The sequence below is a fragment of the Perca flavescens genome, chromosome 15, assembly GCF_004354835.1.
Source record: "Perca flavescens isolate YP-PL-M2 chromosome 15, PFLA_1.0, whole genome shotgun sequence".
Taxonomy (NCBI): domain Eukaryota; kingdom Metazoa; phylum Chordata; class Actinopteri; order Perciformes; family Percidae; genus Perca; species Perca flavescens.
The window spans coordinates 12,318,542-12,338,863 of record NC_041345.1 but is presented as its reverse complement, the minus strand read 5'-3'; the positions used below and the strand labels follow the sequence as shown (position 1 = coordinate 12,338,863).

The following is a 20,322-nucleotide window of genomic DNA, read 5'->3' as shown; positions in this document are numbered from 1 at the left end:
CGCAACAAAAGGATGTGAGCTATTAGGACCACAGACTCACTAGTGTAGGTTTGTTAAATATTTTCATTATTGCACTACACTGCTGACATAGTGTCTTTCTCTCTGTCACTCTTGCACACAGTACAAACCATTGCGTGTCACCATGTGCAGTTGCTTAAGATACCCAAACTAAGTCTGTCATTATATTGTCATACTTGGAACATTACATCACCAGTCTGTCATACTCAGTCGATGTGGAGGCAGCCGAGTGGCGTTTCCTCTAGAATAGCACCATTACACAAGGTCATCATCATAAGCCAATCACTGGAACTGCATCTCCACATCAATGAGCCTATCTGTGGCCTGTGATGTGAAGTGGTCAGATCAGCCACCACGCTCTGTCTTCTTTTCCTGTCTGGAAAACCACACAGCTCCTGACTGTTGCTCTCATTGATAAAGTGAGAGTCTTACAGTATGAAGGAAACTAAGAGGTAGAGAATGAGGGAGATTTGTAAGCTTTGGCTGTGTTTGTGCAAGTATGCCTCTGTCTAAGTCATTACTTCCTGTTTGGTTTACTACAGCCAGTTGTACTTTCCCCATTGAGTTTAAAGCTTATTCAGTTTCCTCATCCCTCAATCTTCTTACCTCAAATCATGAGCGGAGGCAGGTGACTCTGGCCTTGTTTAGCGTGGGAGGAGGTTTGAGGTAGAGCTGGATCGATATAAAATTAATCAGCAACTATTTTGCTGATTGATTAATCATTAAAGTTATTTCTTAAGCAAAAACATTCTCTCGTTGCAGCGGACCAAATGTTAGCGTTTGCATTTTTGGTTTGGGTTTTGGACATTTTGTCAGACAAAACAACGTTTGAAGACATCCCCTTCGGCTTGAGGAAACTATGATTCCCCCTCCCCCCACAATTTGCTGTCCTTGTGTTGACTAAAATGCATCAATGAATTGAAAAGATTCTGAGCATATTAAGCAATAATGAAAATAATTATTAGTTGCAGATATTATCCTAGGTTGCCTTGAGATTGTTTTTCTTTGTCCATTTGACAATGTATCCGTTTTATGCTATATTTGCCTTTGATAACAATCTTTTTAGCTTTTATTGTGTAGGTTATACACAATAAGGAATACAAATCAGTGAATGTGACTGAGGCTGACTGTTGATTTGTTTAACTGAGTTTTTTTGCCTAATCTGCAGATAAAGATCAGTGAAAAATCACAGCTTGTATGTTCTGACGTTTTACCACTTTTGCCCTAAAATTGAGCATACTGCTCCATCTAGTGGCACCTTTGTAACCCTTTGCCCTACAAAACCAGTGATATTGAAATGTAATAGTAAGCGTACAGTGTGCCGTTTCGGAGCATAATTTGAATATCTCTTTTCCTCTCTTGTCTCTTTGCTTTTAGAATGGTGATCCCTCTGTTTGACGATGACACTGGTCTGCTCATACTGGCTGGCATGGTGAGATACAGATTAATGCCTCTCTATGATGTGTTCTGTCAGGTAAAAACTTTAAGGAATGGGTTATATATTAAATATTTGTGCCTGTAAAGTTCTGTGTTGTATCACAAATAAGGAATTCAGCAGCCTGTGTACTTTGAAGGTCTTTGCTGCAATACATGTTTTACTTACTTACTGCTGATGATAATCTTGGTGGGACAGGGACAACACATTTATTTTTCTGATTTACTACTAACCCATGCTTTACAGTATAGTGTATGATCTTATGATGCTCTCTCTCACACAGGGCGACACTGTGGTTGATTGCTTTGAAGTGTCTGCCTCTGAGCCTTTCCTCTCACAAGGTAAAGCTTGGTTATCTGTTATCTGCCTGGTCAGATCATTACAGCTGCACCTCCTGCTATCTGATCCCTCTATGTCTGTGTTTTTTTTTTCCTCTATTTTTTATTTCTGTAGTGAGCCACTGTCTGACGGACACCTCAACACGAGGAGTTGCCATGGTACCGAAGGTGGCGTTGGATGTCCTGTCCTGCGAAGTGATGCGTGTGCTTCAGCTGACAGACAGCTGCATTGTGCCAATCAGCTATCAAGTCCCTCGCAAGGTGTGCATATGAACAGAAATTACTGACACGCAGACACGTATAGTAGATTTGTAACATATGCAAGTAATGTACACCTTTTGCATTGGTCCTGCATTGTTTTTCAGCATTCAGGCCAGGAGTTTCATGAAGATCTTTACCCAGATACAGTGGGCACAACTCCAGCCATGTCTGCTGAGGAGTGGTGGAAGGGAGGGAACAAGCAGGTAAAGGCTCTCAACAGGTTAATCCAGTGTTCACACTGTCATTAGGGAACCCTCAAACAATTAGCTCTGTTTGTCCTCAGGTGGAGAAAGTCAGCCTCCACCCAGACAAACAACCCAAACAAAAGGCTCCACCAGCAAAACAGATGGCTGCAAAGAAGGAGCTGGCCAGTGGGGGGAGCAAGGAGGTAGGTCTTGCGTCTGACTATTAAGGTTCCACTGACTATCCATCAGAAATAATGGTACTAGTGGTTTCTTATTCTCCCAAATTGGGGGTAGTAAAAAAAATTACTAATTTTTTTATTGTTACAAGTTAACAGCCACCTAACTGTTCAACAGGATCCGGCACGTGGCTGCTCCACCTCCAGTAGTCCACTGAGCACTCCCAGCAGCAGCGCTGTCCCGTCCCGCTCGCCCTCCTCCACCTCCGGTCTCTCCTCAGGCTTCCTCCACAGCCCCAGTCCCAGCCAGAGCGCCAAGGCCATCCAGAGCATGATGGGTATAAACACACACACACACACACACACACACACACACACACACACACCTGAAATCTCTCATTCTTCATTATGTTGTCTGTCATTTTATAATAACATTTCTTTAGTGACAAAGCTGACGGTTAAGAATTATCTTTCATCCAGGTCCGACCTCCAAGTTCCGTCACATCCAGGGTGCGGTAATGCACCGGGACACACACATCACCAACCTGCGTGGTCTCAACCTGACTACACCAGGTGAATGTGACGGCTTCTGTGTCAACCGCCAACGCGTGGCAGTGCCCCTCGCCATATCTGGGGGCCAGATCGGCATCTTTGAGGTACCGCAGTAGCTGGAGATTAAATAAAAAAACGGAGACTACTGTATGTGTGTCAGTGACTGATTTTATTCCTCTCCTCAGCGCTCCCAGCCTGGCAGGCTACCTGAAACAGCCCTGTCCACCATCCAAAACTCTGTCAATGTGGTTGACTTATCCTGGGACCCCTTTGACACACACCGGCTTGCTGTTGGTAAGTAAATATATGTACTGTGTAGGTGTGAGCATTCAAAGCTGTATGTTGAATCAGAATCAGAATACTTTATTGATCCCCTCAGGGAAATTATTTAGTTGCAGTTGCTCACAGTCAAATTCAAGGTGAAATAAGAGCAAGAAAAGAGTCAATAAGTGTATAAAGTAACATAGCTACAGTAAATAAATAAATAAATAAATAAAAACGTGAAGTAGAAGTAAGTGAGGTTAGGTTAAAAAGATTGTTTCAAATGGATTGTACAAATTCTATTGTAGTGCAGTGTCAACATAAAGTACAATGTCAATATAAATACAGTACCAACATAAAGAAGTACAGTGTGGATATACAGTAAGTAGCAGCAGTGAATAAATAACACCTTGCACATGTAGCTGTTAAATTATTGCGCTAAGTAATTATTGTACATAATTATTCAAGAATATTAAGATGTGTGGAGATACGTGAAGTGATACCAGTTTTGACACTAAGCGTGGGTGGGAGGAGTTGTCCAGGACGGAGTGCATTTTGGACAGCATCCTCCTCTTGGACACTGTCTTTAATAGGGTTGGGCATCGTTTGGATTTTAACGATTCTGATTCCAATTCCGATTCTTCCTTTCGATTCCGGTTCTTATCGATTCTCGATTCCGATTCTTTGAGTGGTGGAGTTGAAACGGGTCACATGCTTATTTCACAAATAAGAGGAAAGTTTTATTTTGATTTAAAGGTGGGTTGCAGTTTGAAGGGACTTTTTCAACGTAAAATAAAGCCACACTAGAGCACCGCTTAATGTGCTCCAAGGCTGCAACACAACAAGCGCCTGGCCTCTACAGAAACCCAAACTTGCGCATGTTAAATTGGAAAGTGATGATCGGATTTGAAACCAAATCCTCCAAACGATTCCAAAACGATTCCAATAAAGAAACTATTCCGATGGAATTTTAATTTTTGAAACGATTCTGATTAGGAATTGGTTCTCGATGCCCAACCCTAGTCTTTAAGGAGTCCAGCTCCACACCACCAACATCACTGGCCTTGAATTGACTGTCTGTCCTGAAAAGTGTGTAAGTTTCATTTGACATGCGTCTCTCTGTCCCTGCTAGCTGGTGATGATGCAAAGATCCGGGTGTGGCAGGTACCAGAGGGGGGGCTGAAAGAGACCCTGACTGAGCCTGAGGTCATCTTGCAAGGTAGGACCAGGCACACTTACTTAAATTACCTCAATTTACTTTTCTCTATAATAGATTGTTGATTGACAAGCCTGACATATAACAGTAAAAGTGAAATTGATTGACAGCTGCTGTGACCCCCTCGTAGGCCACACAGAGAAGATTTACTCCATAAAGTTCCACCCTCTGGCCAGCGGGCTCCTGGTGTCTTCATCCTACGATCTCACAGTCAGACTGTGGAACCTGGAGAGCAGAGAACAGGTCAAACTTCTCACCGGACACCAGGACCAGGTGGGTGACTAAGAGACTAAATAAGCAAAACATTATAGATATAGACTGTTAGCACTACAGTTTGGATATTTAGATATGTTCGCTCAGACATGCTGAAGTAAATACATCCTGATCTGTAAATGTAAATACAGCTGTCCATTTTAGTCTCTGAGCTTTCTTCTTCTTTCTTTCTTGTTTCCTCTTGTTGGTTTATATTCAGGTCTTTGGCATGGCTTGGAGCCCAGATGGCAAGCTCCTGGCCACAGTGTGTAAAGATGGAAAAGTTCGTATCTATGACCCCCGCAAGTCCACTGCACCGGTGCAGGTATGTACAGTACATCGGAGAATATCGGAGGGTGCAATAAAAAAAAAAGATGAGATTTGTCTTTAAGCTCAATCATGTCTTATATTCATACTTACATTTTATTTAACAACACTGTCTTAAACCACTATTCAGAGCCATGGGTTTTGGTGGAAAAATAACCAAAAACAAAAATATTCTTTATTTATATAATTTTTTTTAAATTAATACTGCATACTTCCCTTCCTGAGTAGACAATAAGATGTCTATGTGATAATCTACAGTTCCTTAGAATATACTATATATATAGATGCATTGTCATTCTCTTAAATTTCTTTTTTAGGAGGGCCCAGGTCCTGAGGGCCAGAGGGGAGCTCGTGCGGTGTGGGTGTGTGAGGGCAAGTACCTGTTGGTGTCAGGATTTGACAGGTACTGAACATGGCGAATACCTTATGTTGTTAAAGTGGAATAAAGCAGGCAGAAATATATATTTTGTATATTTGTCAGTGTTCAGATGACAGCTCTAACAAAACAGACTTATAATGTGAGGCTCAGGCACTAAAGGCAAACCATTATTTTATTTCTGAAAACAGTTCAGATAAGTGTTAAATCATGTGTTTGAAGGCATCATAATTCAGTGATTTTAGAGCAGCAGTGGGTCAGTCAAGAAAAGCTCCCCACTGACTCTTTGTTGTCGTCCTTGTGCAGTCGCAGTGAGAGAGTACTCTACCTGTACTCTGCGGAGTCCCTGTCCTCTGGAGCCATAGCCAGCACCTCTATAGACATCTCCCCCTCTACACTCATCCCTTTCTACGACCCTGACACAAGTGTGGTCATCCTCACTGCAAAAGTAAGCAAATAAAAAAAAACTAAATATAGTTGCATACAGTAGAAGGTACATTTGAAATTGAAAACTGAGAACAATTCGATGTAACCTGTGGGTGTAATTTGTTTTCCAGGGTGATACCAGAGTGCACATTTATGAGATGTTTCCTGAAGATCCATACTTCATTGAGTGCAGCAGTTTTAACTCTCCTGAGCCACACAAGGTGAAAGTGAACTCCCTCTTATGTTCATTTATTTTTGTCATATTACAATTGATCTGCCAGTCACCATGCATCTGCATACTATACATGGACAACCAGAGTAGTTACGATGCCATTCTTAAAGCTGTACCATGTTTGTGATGCTATATGCGTTATTTATTTGCTGACACTTCCTGATTGTTTCCTGTTTGAAGGGCTTGGCCTTTCTGCCCAAGAGCGAGTGCAATGTGCGTGATGTGGAGATAGCTGTAGGACTATTGCTCACCAAGACAACCATTGAGCCAGTGGCCTTCAGAGTGCCACGGGTCAAGGTGGGCTAACTACACCACCTAGTGGACTTAATACTGCGTCCCTTACTTTCTGGTGGTTATTTCTAATATATGGCTATTGCTTTAGCTATAGAAAGTATAATTAACTCTGTGTGTGGCTCTGTGTCTCCAGAAAGAGTTTTTCCAGGACGATGTGTACACCGACACCGCAGTCTGTTGGGAACCGGCACTGACTGCCTCTGCCTGGCTGTCAGGCTCCAACGGCCAACACAAAAAGATCAGCCTAAAGCCTAAAGACATGACGCCAGGTGCTGACATAAACCATATGTATACCCACTATGTGATGTTGTCTAACACAGTGGTTCTCAACCTGGGGGTCGGCCCGGACCCCCAAGGAGGTCGCAAGAAAATTTCTGGGGGTCGCCGCGAACACCAACTTCATTATATTGGGGGGTCGCGACTTGAAAAGGTTAAGAACCACTGGTCTAACATAGCTCTCTACTGAGATGAAGATGCTTACTTTTACAGTATACATGTCAGTATTGGCTATGTCCTGGTATGTTTCTGATTTTGACGCTGTGTGTTTTTTTATATCAGTGAGTGAGGCCCCTAAAGAGGCTCCAGTTAGAAAATACCTGCCCTCATCTGTTTACCTGGAGGAGAAGACTGATGAACAGAAGAAAGATGAGGTGAGGATGAGCTGCAGCTAGTATGTCAGTCATCTATTCTGCATATTCTGCATGTCAAAATCCCCACGTACATGTAGTAGTGGCTGAATAAAAGTACCTGGGCTTTCTGATGTGTTTAAACACTGAGTGTGTGTTTGTTGGCCCAGCTGCTCAGTGCCATGGTCGCTAAGTTGGGGAACATGGACGACCCGCTTCCACAAGAGTCCTTCGAGGGGGTCGACGAGGAGGAGTGGGTAAGTGAATGGTTTTGATTTATTTAAGAAAAATACAACATATGAGACTTTGCCAGGCATAGAAGGAGTTTGGACTTATTTCCATTGTCCGTTGTTTAATGTTTACACATAAGTGGTATTACACCACATGTCAGTAGATGACAACATGACAAATGTTGCCAGAATCACATATAAATTAAATTTATGTTCAGTGGAAAAAGTCTTCCAGTGTTATGCATTACATCAGCAACATACTTTAACACCTCTTTTTTTTCCTTCTTTTATTATCATTAGCTTCAACAACACGGTTTTGTAAAATATAACACAATATCCTCATATCATCACAATAGGGTTCATTTTGAACCCCGATAGGTTAACATCAAATACTGAGACCGATGAGTTATTAAAGGAAAGCTAATTTATTACAAGTCTCTAATCAATTTTTGCTAACTGTTTCTGTTGTGTGATCCAGGATGACTAAAGGGGACGCCATCTTGCCTTTGGTTCAATCATGGTGCCAACAGCAAAGAGGAGAGAACAGATCTACTGTCGAGTTACGTTGCCATTTGTGTGTGTGTGATGGTGCCACCCACATGTCCTCTGAGCTTAATCAGCTGACATCTCAGCACAAAGAATAGTGTACAATGTGAAAATATAAATGCTATGGGGGGAAAAAAATCATCATAATCCAACTGCATGAAATTTGATGCTGTAATTCTTAAATATTTCAGAAATCCTTCTGGGATAAATCTGACAAAAAAATTATGTCACACTATTCATGATATGTCTAAAGAAGTTCCACCATACAGGGTGATACAACAGTAAATTTCAGAAAAGAGTCCATTTAAATCATACACCAGGATACCTCAAACATTTCTGGGAAATCACCCTTCTAAGTCAGTGCAAGGTGAATTAAACAGCAGGCAATCATAGCAATAATACTTCTGCTTTATGTTACATTATCAGTTATAACAGATCGAACAGGACATTTTTAATGGATGGGTATTTTAGCACAGCTTTTCTTTTTGTCTTTGGTATGTGACCATGGTTTAAGCATGATAATACACTCTTAGGTGTCCTGATATAAAAAACTAAAATAACAATAATAATGGCCTCCTCTTGTGCCCATTCTGTTATTTTCTGACTTCAAGATACCAGGGTACTGTTGCATACAACAATTTTTTTTCTGTGTGTGCACTTTTACCTCCGCTGTGGACCACTGCTTGCTTTTTCTACTGGCCAGTCGTATGAGCACGATCAATCACAATGTGTCTTTGATAGATGTAATATTGAACATTATGAATCTGAAAAACAAAAGAAAAAAAAAAACCTTGTCTTCCTGTTTGATCAGGTAAAACACACACATGATCACTGTAACATGTTCAAGCCTTTGGCAGCAAAAACCACACTGAGGATACAACAGGGTCACCAGTGTTCATGTTTGACCATGAACTGGAATTTCTTATGACAACTTTGTTAGCCAGTGATAGAATAAAATGCCATTTTAACAATATTGTGTTACTGTATTTGTACAAGTTAAATTTGATTTTTGCTATCTGATAGTCTTATAAGTAGGGGTTAAAGGTCAATTAAATTGGGATGTTGTTGTGCATGTAAAGCCAAACACACTCCTATTTGGAGTTTTTAGAGGGGCCTTTGTATACTCTTCTTTCTTTTCTTTTTTGCTGGGCGACTTTTTTTAATCGTGATCTTTGTTGGTTTTCAGACTGTTTGGGGATATTCCTCAGATCATTCTGTCTACTAGAGTAAGTAGTCATGGTGTTAATAAGACAATAACAGTACAGTATTAATAACTTACAATGCAGCCAAAACAGGTATCATGCAATTTACAAGCAGGGCTAGAGCAATATTGTCAATAATCCAGGCTTGAACCCACCATTTGTTAACAACCTCTGATGGACTGGAAGGAACCAGCTATTCAGTCGTGCATGGTTGTGCACATCATGTTGTACAGGTAAACTGCAGGTGTTGTTGGTGTTTGTGTGAAGTACACTGTATGTGCTTGTGATTCTCGAATGCCATACCTAGTAATAGTTGTACTGGATCAAGTTGCCTTCCATTGAGTTAAAATAAGAACTTCCTTTTTATACAGTGAGTAAAGCATTGTTGTTTTTCGTCTGTCGTACTTGAGGAATAGTTTAATTCTTTTTCAGTATTGTCTCGCAATAAACCTTTTTGAACCCAATACTACTTGTCCTTTTGTGATTAAGTCGACATGACAATCATAATGAATAGATCATAGACTGTATAAAGGAATAGATATGTGGGAATGGCTGAAGTGATTTCTGAGCTCTTTCGTGTAGACCGTGGGCAAAAATATATATATATATATATATATATATATATTTTTTTTTTGTATGTCTACTGCAATCACATGGGAAAAGTAACTTTAATTATACAGTAATTTACATACTATGAATTGTTTTTTTTAATCGAGAATCGTTTTTAATCTAATCTTGAGCCTAAAAATTGATATTGAATCGTGACATTTTCTGAATCGTGCACCCCTAATAATTTTTTAAATATTAATATAAAATGTAATATAAGAAGCAGTAAAAAAATGTCATGAAAATGACATGACTTTTGGTGATACTTTCAAAATAAAATTAAACTATTAGATTAGCATGTTCACCGTTCATAGTCCGAAACTATACCTCACAGTCTTCATTGGTGAAAATACAGATATTTATGGTTTCTATTCCAGCACCCACTTTATTACAGAATAGTTGCCCTTATATATTTGCTTATTCCACTACGTACCGTAACCTTCAAATGAAATAACTGTTTTTTTTTCCTGCAGTGTGGCTAGTACAGTGTTAGTAGAAAAAGAAGCTGCAGTTGGACCTCCCTGCCAGAAGTTGTCAGTATTATAAATGTCGCCGTTTACCTGGTTTATCTTGAATTCTGTAATGTCGATGCTTCCTTGAACTTTGACCCTTATCTAACCTTCGTTGGGGTACATGTGTGAAAATAGAAGCCGCACACACTGTCCGAGAGACCTGTATAATATAAAATGGTAAGACTACAAATTGTATTGGTCGTATGTGTATTCCCATAGCTAGCTAACGTTAGTGAGTCAGCTGATGCTACGTAGCATTAGCACGACCATGAGACGTTGTGTAGCACCTATGTGTCTTTGTCGCAGTTTTCTCCAACACAGTTAACGTTACATAAGGTAGCTGCCTCCTCTTCACTGGAACATTGTTAATTTGATTTAGGCAGAAACTAAAGTACCAAAATGTAAGTTTGTACATGTCCAAGCAGGACAGGGGCGCTTATGAAGACGCTGTCACAGTGTTTCCAGCTGTAATGAAGGTGCTTAAAGTGCAGACACTTCTTACCTCAACATGACATCAGCCTAATTGTCTTTGGACTGATGTCGGACTGTGGAAAGTCACTTGTCAAAATGAGGACTACTAACTGACTGACCTCCAATCTTTCTTTTAGTTCCCGCGATTGTCAATGTGAAATTACATGTCTGCTTATTGCTTTTTGTGATTAATCTTTGCATACATGAAGTTGCGTTTCATCTCCTCTGCAGGCTAGATATCTCGCACAGATCATTGTGATGGGAGCACAGGTGGTGGGGCGTGCATTTGCTCGTGCTTTACAGCAAGAATTTGCAGGTATGATCTAATCTAATACTACTATAATTAATAATTTTAAACGCGGTATGAAAAATGATTGCTGAGACAAATTGATGATCATTCATCAATCAGCCAATTGACAGACAAAGATTTAGTTAATTGTGTATCAATGACAAATGTTTATTTTCTCTTTTTGACATTATTGTAAATTGAATATATGACGTTTTGATTGTTGTGTGGAGATGAAGAGTAATTTGAAGGCTAAAAAAACCCAGATTCAGGGAAACTGGTGGGCATTTTTTCAGTAATTTCTGACATCTTATTGTCCGATATCAATGCTCATCATGGTATGGTAATTTAATGTTTGCTAAACCACATGTTGCATAATCAAACTGATGTTCAAAGTGATGAACTGTGTTCCAGTTTAATGTATTACTTCCGACCAAACTCTCAATATGACATTTGATAAATTAGCCCTAGTTGAAGCTTAATAGTTCCCATATTGTAAAAAGTAAGATTACCATGTATTTTTTTTATTATAAAGTAGGTTCAGGTGCTATATAAATACTGTGAAAGTATCAAAACGCTCAATCCACAGATAAATGCACACAGTCTGTATTCAGAAACTGCCATTAAACAAGCAGTCAGGACTTGCCTATCGTTGTGATGTCACAACGATATATAAGTAGAAAGTGCCCCTACAGTGCCGTTACAGTCATTCCCCGGCTGCAATGAGGGTGCAGAGACACCGATTGGGCAGATGCGGAAGACCTGGAAACACTGACTGATCAGAGAAGCCTAGATTTTTCAGGATGGGGGCTTAAAGAGACAGCCACTAAAACAGTGCGTTTCAGACAGAGGGTAAACACAGGTGTGTATATATAGACCAACCGTATGAGAATGATAACGTTTTTGAACATTCAAGTATGTAAACATGTTCTCTAGAAGAAACTCAAAATATAAGTATAAACCTAAAAATGAGTGTAATATGGGACCTTTATGTAAATTTTGCTTTGACAGTCATTTAGGTTGTCTAATGAAATGAAGTTGTTAGTAGCTGTGTTGTGTTTTCCCTCACAGCCAGTCAAGCAGCAGCGAAGGCCCGGAGTAGTGCAGGTCAGCACTCTGCTGCAGCCTCTAGCATTACTGGGATGAGCCTGCAAGAGGCGCAGCAAATCCTCAATATCTCCACCCTCACCCCTGAGGAGATTCAGAAGGTACAAACACACTTTTGTGCATGTGCCCTGTCAGCACGAGTGGAGACATTGGTTTTAATTATTACCTAAACTCATTACTGTAGGGGAAACCAATTTGGACAGGGATACCCACCATCTTGATAATTGCTTGAAAATTAGTTTCCCAACTTAAAGTCGACCTTTTGAGATTAAACACTCACCCCCTTTGGACTTAAAAGGTGGAGTGGTAGTAAAATACTGTTACGGTTAGCCATATCTTTACAAAATGATGGCTAAACACAGATTCTGTGTAGCCGAGCTGAAAAATACATAATAATTTGCAACTCTGTCAGGAACACGGTTTTAATAATCATGGTTTATTTTTAAAGTTTTATTGTCCATCAACATCTTCACACCCTGCTGAAACAATGATCAGAAAATGTGTCAATGAGTGTCTTAGCTGTTGGTCTGAATCTCTTCCAGAACTACGAGCACCTTTTTAAAGTCAATGACAAGACCGTTGGCGGTTCATTTTACCTACAATCAAAAGTAAGTATTCTGTATCTTAGGATGCTACACAGTGGTTTTCAAATGTGTGGTAGAGTGGACAGTTAAGGCAATTTATCATTTAGAAGACAACTGAATATGACTTTATTTCCCACTAAAGTAATTCAAGGTACTTATCCATAGTCAGTGTAGATGACGGGCGGCACGCCCCCAGTTTGGAGAAGCAGGAAGGAGGACCGCACTGAAGCTAAGCAATGTACTGCTGTGGACAGGGCAGCAGCAAAACATAGATAAGCCACCTAAAAATAAGGCCCACAAAAAAAAAAAAAAATCAATATCACTTAAAGTGTACGCTATACTTGGAATATTTTCACCGCTTTACCATGCTGTCGGAGAGCCCTTTCCAATTGGGAACTGAAGCCGTTCTTAAATCCATCTCGTAAATTACCGTTTATCAGAGGAGTCTGGTGGCTATGAAGAGAATGTAGATAATGGCTTCAGTTCCCGTCACAAAAGGCTGTCTGACGTCAAGGTAAAGCGGTGAAAATATTCTAAATATAGCTTACACTTAAACTGATATTGTTTTTTTGAAGATGGATAAAAACCCTTTTGCTGTGCCGCGACCACAGCAATATATTGCTTAGCTTACGTTACGGTACTTCTGTCTGACCGCCACCTAGTGTAGGTTATACACTGTGGATAAGTACCTCATACAACCCCACTTCAAAAAATCCGAGCTATCCCTTTAACACATAAAATATAGTGTAGTAAGGTTTGCGCCTCTGTTTGCCTCAGTCAGGATCAACGTGGCTTTCTTTTGTCCTGACAGTATACAGATCACTCAGCTTTGTCAGCAGTTACCTTATTTATTTTGCAGCCCATGCCAACTATTCTAACAGGTTTACCTCTAGGCTTGCAGTCCAGGTGACTAAACCATGATAAGAAGTTAAATATTGGCACACTCTCATTGACAGTTTTGTAATTGTATATGTAATTATATATAGAATAGTATTTTTAGTATGGCAGTGTGGGGCTGTACCCTATCTGTTGTTTTAACAAGTCGGCTATCATGATTATCAGATTCCAGGAGAGCTTTTTTTTCTTGAATGCAATGATCATGGTTTTCCTTGTTCCTCTTTATCTCTGTGTTACATTTCAAGTTATGACTCATGAGCATCTCTGTATGTGTGTAGGAGGAATCCACTCTGAACTGTGTCGTGTTTGAAATGTAACTGATTTTATCTCGCTCATTTCTCTCTGCTGAGTAAACCATGCTGTAATTTGGTTATTTTAAGTGTCTTCTCTTACTCAGTCATTATTATTATTATTATTATTATTATTATTATTATTATTACTGTTTGTGTGCAGGTGGTGCGGGCTAAAGAGCGTCTAGATGAGGAACTAAGTATTCAGACACAACAACAAAGCAAGCAGTCACAGCAGAATACGGAAACATGAAGTATGAAATGATGCTCACCCTTTCTTTCCTCTCCCCATTCTCTGTAAATTATAACCTAATAAAAGCCCTTTTCTCTACTCTCAAATTTGTGGCATTCTGTGGGCAATGGCTGTGATCTTAAGACAGGGAACCACAAACAATATAATATGGGCTTATAGTTTTTATTTTTAGATGGGCCATATGTATAATGTTATATATGGTTTGCTATGGTCTAAATCCATACATCAGTGCTTTCATTTATGTCACAATTTAAGCTACTGTAGATTTGAATACAGTGAGTGAAACTGCAGCTTGTTGACTATTAATCAGGGTAATATTATTTTTATTCAGGTGAAGTGTGATGGCAGCATCAAGTGTGCACGTTGGTCTAATTTGTCACATTAACCTGGATGATTTCTTGATTATTATGTATGTACATTTCCACAACATGTAATTTTATTGTATATTTGGAACAGAAATGAATACACAAGTTGTATCAAATACAACTTTATTAAACAATTTTCTTTTCATTGACATTATTATCAATATCGTAATAAAATTCCTCTAAAACAGGAGAACACCGCTATGTTGTACCAATTGTAGACTTTTACAACTCTAAAACTCTGCATGTTCAACCATAGAACATGATGCCACGAAAAATATATTTTCATATAATTTTTTTTCATATAGTGTGTAACTTCTGTATCTTATCTATAATAAAAAGGCACTTGAAAAAATTAAAATACTCACAATATCTCACAAATGTGCAAAAAACATAACTTGGAACAGGCCTTGCATGGCCTTAGTCTTATCATTAACCCTTTGTGCAACACTGTGGCACTTCAGTCAGTGTCACCCCTCTACAATGACACTGACTTAGCTAGCTAACACAAATTTTGTGCCCTGGATCTCGGTTCCACTTTTCATAGCAGTAAGTGAGGGTAACTTTAAAATCTCCAGGAGCAAGTACCGATTTTATACTGTCAAAACAAAAAACGACGTCAAATTCTGACGTTTAAGTGACTGAGGATGATTTTTACAATTATTCTTGGTTCCCAAAACAACTGATGAATTATGCTGTACATAAAGGATGTGGCAGCATCTCCATATCTAAACACGCTATGAGGGGAACAAAAGTGCAGTTTATTACAGACTGAGCTCAAAGGGTTAATGGATCATACAGCTTATTTGATATTGAAAAGATGTGGACCCTGTGTGGATCCGTGTCATATGATTCAGCTTTCTGCTGCCTCTTTCTGTCCCTGGCTTAGACCTGCAGAGGAGAGACAGACAGACAGACAGACAGACAGGGAGAAGAGCCGCTGCATCTCTGGGTTTTGCTGTTGCCAAGGGAACCATGTCTAGCCTACTTAACACCTGTTTCTGATGACATCACATGCCAGGATTGTCCACTCACAATGAGATTCACTTCAATGCCCAGCCTAAACCCAGAGACTGTGTGTGTGTGTGAGATGAGTGGGGGAAGGGGTGTGTGTGAGATAATGATGACTATGAATTACTGTGGCAGAAACACAGGCATGCAGTTCATCTCTGCTGGGAATCTTCGCAGGCCTGTGGAAGGCCCGACGCAAAGCTCGTCCTCAGACAGGGAGAGTTATATTTGTTTTTGTTTACTGTGAATACGGCTTGTTAGACTGTTTCCCCATCTGGTAAAATGCTTTGCGTCCGGGAGGTGGGGGAGTTGAGCCTTTTGGGTTTAATCTATAAAAAAAAAAAAAAAAAACAACAGAGGGCAGACAGAGTTCAGTGGCCTAATTTTCTGCATGCTGGTATGCCTGTGAGTGTCTGCCACATTGGGCACAGCACAGCCAGTGACTTCAGAGCAGAGAGGGCCGTTTGCTGGGTAGGTGGCCAGATGGAGGACGGCTGCACAGCTATCCTCTTTTCCTATGCTGGCACACAGCCTCTCCCTTCATATCTCCCTTTCTCTTGTCCATTCATTCAGCCAATCCTGTCTCTCTATGCTCTCACGCTTTCTCAGACCTGCCCGCCATTTCAGATGTTATTTCTCTATGGTTTCCCTTTGTGTGGCGGTGGAAATTAAAAGTCAAAACAAAGGAAGCAGAGTTTGCAAATGGAATTTAAGCCCGAAGATAATTTGGTTAGGACACTTAATACAGACATGTAGGCTAACTTATGCCTACACCTTCACTAAATGATCCCTCCCCAATGTGATTGTCATGACGGAATGTCATATTATTTGGTAGAAAAAAAAAAAAAAAATATATATAAAAAAAAAAAAAAAATTGGGAACCACTGCCCTACAAGGACCCCCAAACCCCTCTCTCTCGTCTTCTCCTCTAACCCTCAACAGACCCATCCTTGACAGCAGAAAGTTGAGTGCAGAGCAGCCTTCGCAGAACACAAGAAGCAACTTCAACATCAGAAAAAAATGTCTCGTCTGAACAACTGCAAAAACAAAAGAATGACAACAATATAAAACAGCAACAACTGATTATTTCTAAGACTGGGCGATGGAAAAGTAAGACCACCAAAGAAAGCAGAGATGGAGTAAAAAGAGAGAGGGGGGGTAGCGTGTGACAGTCTCTTGAGGGAATGTTCCTTGTGTTGTGACGATCCTCTCCTGCTCCACTGTGGAGACAACAGTCATCATCATACATGCATTAGCACTGAGCAACACAAGCCTGGCTGGAACGGCCCCACAGCCAAATTGACCCTTGCAGAAAAAGAGAATAAGAGCAAACCATGACTTGGCAGTAACATTTTATAAAACATGTAAGGAATATAGTGTGTGGTAAGTGCGTGTTGACTGCTTAATCGAACCATGAAAAAAGTTTTCCCAGACGTCAAACGTGTCTTTTTCTTTGCCCCTTTGGACAGAGTAAAATGAGGCAGTTTGCAAGAGTGTGGCTTCCTATTCAGTCCAGCTGTATGTGGCATTGAGTGCATCACACCCCCCTCTGTGGCACAATACGTGCATCCCTCTTTCCCCTCTCCAGGTATTTTTGGCACAGCATGGGACTTGTTGAACTTGGGACAAAACTTCAACCGACAAGGCTAAGTTAGGCTTCAATTGGACGACCACCTGTTTTTCACAGCTGGTTTTGGGTCGGGTCACTTTTAAAAAAACAAGACACTAGTGTTTATCACCACAGTGGCCCTTTCATACACAAACTGGCCTTGTTGATTCAATTACGAGAAAGCAGCTGGAAAATCCAGAAGTAAAAACAGTGAGAGTTCTGTAAATGGAAAGCAGGATGTTGTATATCGTGTCCTACCAGAGGGGGGAGCCACACACACTGGTGCCTTAAATTTCACTTGAGTAAAAGAGGAAGTGATGATTGGTCATTGTCAGGTGATGCAACACCATTTGTCTGTTAAGTCCTCAGTTTGCTCTGTGCCTTAAAAGCCCCTAGTCTGCACGCCTGGCACACATTCTGGTGGACTAGGCTGGTCCATGTTGGTCCTCCCCAAATTAGGGACAGATTGTCAAAAGATCTCTCTCCCAGTTTACGTTACACTGGGGGAGCTGAGAGGTTAGCAGCAGTTTTGAGGTTTCAATACTATAACCAGCTGACACTATTAAGTGCTGTGTTTAATTGAACTGTAACTGCAAATCCAAGACAGTTTGAGTTCACTTGCTTTGGTTTGGCAAGCCTGTCTGAATCCTATTAATCACAGCAGCCTGTAAAAAACAGGTCATATTATTACGTGCACGTTTGCCTAACTGTGAGTGCGTCATTCAGTTTCATGGTGTATCTATCTCACTGCTAAGCTGGAGGCACACTGTCAATGACGTGCAGTCATATAAATACTTATTAATGAATCAGGACGTTTGTACACAGAGCACTAAGACTGTCACATTCAGGAAACAGGAATGAATAAAGTATAAAATAAAAAATTAAGAGTAGCCCATTGTCAGGCCTTGTGATAGAAATACAGAGCCATACATGTTCCTAAACAGTTCTTGGGCCCCAAGTTTAGTTTCCCATCAATACAAGAGGCTTGCGTTGTATATTTATTTCTTGTGAGGTGTAGTGTATCTATTCTTTTTGTTGATTGAGGGTTTAAAGAGTTTCTCTATATAGTTTCCTCCTCTTCCAACCTCTCTCTGAAATGCATTGCTTGGATTTGATTGTGCGAGCCAATCCCTATCACCTTTGACCGCCCGTACCCTCATTATGGCGTTCACCCTCCCATCCCGACCCCCTGAGCTCTTCTGGAATGTGTCTATGTGTGTGTGTATCAGTTGACCACAGCTGGTTTGAGCACCACGGTGCCTGGGGGGATGACCACCCAGGACAGGGGATCATGGGATCCCGTGGAGAGGTTCAGGACCCTCCCAGTCACCTCGTTCTCGGCCTCCTCCCCCCGGCCCTTCTTGGCCTGTTGGCTGTGGGCCCTGCGCTTAGACGAGGCCCCCAGCACAGGCATCATTGGCAGGCCCAGGGCTGAGGAGGGGAATGCCTGGGAGAGCAGATGGGACTTGGCCAGGCCCAGCGGTGAGCCGTTGAAGGACAGGATGGGTGTACCTCCCAGGCTGCCTGGAGGTGAGCCGGGGCAACCGAGCGTGCTGAGGTCCAGGGGCCGAGGACTGAGGGGGGACACAGGTAGGGCACCACCCAGACCCTGCAGAGCATGGCCTCCCATGAGAGCAGCCGCTGCCCCTGGGATAATAATGTGGGCTGCACTCACATAGGACAGCGCAGAATCCTTCCCCCCTTCGCCAGAAAGCACTCCACTTTGACTCCCTCTCAGCAGGGAGCCCACCCCACCTGGAGAGCCCTGCTCCTGAGCCACAAAGTGACCGTGGGCCTTGATGTGCTTGCGGAGAGAGCTGGGGTCTGTGTAGCGCTTCAGGCAGCCCACCATCTTGCAGTAGTAGGGTTTGTCCACATAGTGTGTGCGTGTGTGCTTAAAACGGTCGCTGGAGTTGGAGTAGCGCTTGTTACAACCCTCGTAAGGACAAATGTAGGGCTTTTCACCTGCAGTAAAGAGAAATTCATTCACCAAATCTTACAATTTTACTTTACAAAAAACGTATTGATTTTAGCTTTGACATACTGTGTATGGCTCTTCCACTGACCTGTGTGTGACCGGTTGTGTATCTTGAGGTTCTCCAGGCGTGAGAAGCTCTTGTTGCAGGTGGGACAGCGATGGGGCTTCTCGTTAGTGTGAGTGCGGATGTGGATGAGCATCTTGTACCTGCAGCCACACAAAAAATAAGTTCCTCTTGAATTCTCCCCTGATATGTACACTTTAAACTACTCTCTAAATTACCCAAATTGTATGATTTTCTCACCGAGCATTAAACCCCCTCCCTTTGCGAGCACAGCCCTCCCAGTGGCAGCAGTACCCAGAATCCTTCTCAGGCTTCACGTGGAAGTCGTTGACATGGTCCACCAGGTCTTGTAGGGAGTCAAAGAGCAGATGGCACTAGAGGAGTGAAAAATATTCAGCTTTTCAAATGAACTGTGATGATAAAGCTATTATGAGCTGATCCTAGTTTGGCTACAACAGGATCATAAAATCTTACCTTCTTCCAATGGCAGGCCAGTTGTTCATCCGCAGAGAGGTCAGGAGAGGCTCTCTTGTCGCTCATCTGGCCAATGAACATGGAGGATGGCAGGTGAAGTCCCGCCCCAGCTCCAATTGGCATGAAAATCTGAAAAGCCTGTGAGATGTGAGAATTCTGTCAAACAGAAAAAAAAAAAAAAAAAAGCAACAGGGGTATCAATCCACTGCACACATAAGAAAGAAGCCTGCAAGTTTAGCTTTAGTTAATGTTTAATGTGATGTGCTTCAAGAAAATACAGTTGGCCTGAGAAAAATATTATAAGAAACAAGAAAATAAAATGGGTGCATTATAAGGCCAAAACGTCCTGTGTAACCGGTGGTATGAGCTCTGATGCTGTGATAGCACTGTCTACATGGCATAGTAATAAAAGAATAGACCATCAACTGGATGGTACAAACAGGCACTTATGGCCTCACTGAGAAAATTGACAAAGACAAAAGAATTTCTTGGTCAGTGGAGTAAAGAACTGCCGATCTTCATCTCTTTTTTCAAAAATCACTCCACTTTTTCTCTTGTAGTCACCCGCTGCATGCTACTAATCCCTCCTAACATCCCTGAGCTCAGCATGAAAGCTGCATAATTGCTGCGGCTCAACACACACACACACACACACACACACACACACACAAACATAGAGGAAATAAATATAAGGGACACATAAATCTGAGATTTGAGAAGCACAGAGAGAATTAGTGTGCAAATGGATCACAATCCTGTGTTTGTCTCATATTCAGCTTTGTCCGAAATGTATATGTGCCAATTTTCATGAAATGAGACGAATTCACAAATTCCCTGCACTGAGCTCTGCAAAACTATGTGAGCT

The 20,322-nt window shown here is 41.3% G+C and overlaps 3 protein-coding genes across 4 annotated transcripts in view; 2 read left to right on the top strand and 1 right to left on the bottom strand.

The window, feature by feature from the left end:
- The window catches only part of coro7 (coronin 7), a 109,704-nt gene extending 100,287 nt beyond the window's left edge, over window positions 1-9,417 (top strand). Inside the window, exons 10-28 of the mRNA XM_028598753.1 lie at window positions 1,396-1,450; window positions 1,737-1,794; window positions 1,907-2,052; window positions 2,157-2,255; window positions 2,336-2,440; window positions 2,592-2,751; window positions 2,894-3,069; window positions 3,151-3,259; window positions 4,359-4,445; window positions 4,573-4,715; window positions 4,915-5,019; window positions 5,339-5,424; window positions 5,704-5,845; window positions 5,955-6,044; window positions 6,236-6,352; window positions 6,483-6,618; window positions 6,908-6,999; window positions 7,146-7,232; window positions 7,684-9,417. Of these exons, the coding sequence (XP_028454554.1) occupies window positions 1,396-1,450; window positions 1,737-1,794; window positions 1,907-2,052; window positions 2,157-2,255; window positions 2,336-2,440; window positions 2,592-2,751; window positions 2,894-3,069; window positions 3,151-3,259; window positions 4,359-4,445; window positions 4,573-4,715; window positions 4,915-5,019; window positions 5,339-5,424; window positions 5,704-5,845; window positions 5,955-6,044; window positions 6,236-6,352; window positions 6,483-6,618; window positions 6,908-6,999; window positions 7,146-7,232; window positions 7,684-7,692 (2,002 nt within the window). The 3' untranslated portion in view covers window positions 7,693-9,417. The remainder of the gene's footprint in view (window positions 1-1,395; window positions 1,451-1,736; window positions 1,795-1,906; window positions 2,053-2,156; window positions 2,256-2,335; window positions 2,441-2,591; window positions 2,752-2,893; window positions 3,070-3,150; window positions 3,260-4,358; window positions 4,446-4,572; window positions 4,716-4,914; window positions 5,020-5,338; window positions 5,425-5,703; window positions 5,846-5,954; window positions 6,045-6,235; window positions 6,353-6,482; window positions 6,619-6,907; window positions 7,000-7,145; window positions 7,233-7,683) is intronic.
- A 660-nt stretch (window positions 9,418-10,077) lies between these two features.
- Window positions 10,078-14,458, top strand: pam16 (presequence translocase associated motor 16). 2 transcript variants are annotated; one of them, XM_028598763.1, is made up of 5 exons: window positions 10,078-10,248; window positions 10,774-10,858; window positions 11,900-12,036; window positions 12,478-12,543; window positions 13,870-14,458. In XM_028598763.1, the coding sequence occupies exons 1-5, from the start codon at window positions 10,246-10,248 to the stop codon at window positions 13,957-13,959; spliced, it is 381 nt and encodes a 126-aa protein (XP_028454564.1). In that variant the 5' UTR covers window positions 10,078-10,245; the 3' UTR covers window positions 13,960-14,458. The 2 variants fall into 2 exon arrangements, with proteins under 2 accessions (XP_028454564.1, XP_028454565.1); XM_028598764.1 differs by lacking the exon at window positions 10,078-10,248 and adding an exon at window positions 10,276-10,407.
- glis2b (GLIS family zinc finger 2b) overlaps window positions 14,434-20,322 on the bottom strand; it is a 27,577-nt gene continuing 21,688 nt past the window's right edge. The window contains exons 4-7 of the mRNA XM_028598757.1: window positions 19,458-19,613; window positions 19,224-19,357; window positions 19,008-19,126; window positions 14,434-18,906 (exon numbers count right to left, since the gene is read on the bottom strand). Of these exons, the coding sequence (XP_028454558.1) occupies window positions 18,167-18,906; window positions 19,008-19,126; window positions 19,224-19,357; window positions 19,458-19,613 (1,149 nt within the window). The 3' untranslated portion in view covers window positions 14,434-18,166. The remainder of the gene's footprint in view (window positions 18,907-19,007; window positions 19,127-19,223; window positions 19,358-19,457; window positions 19,614-20,322) is intronic.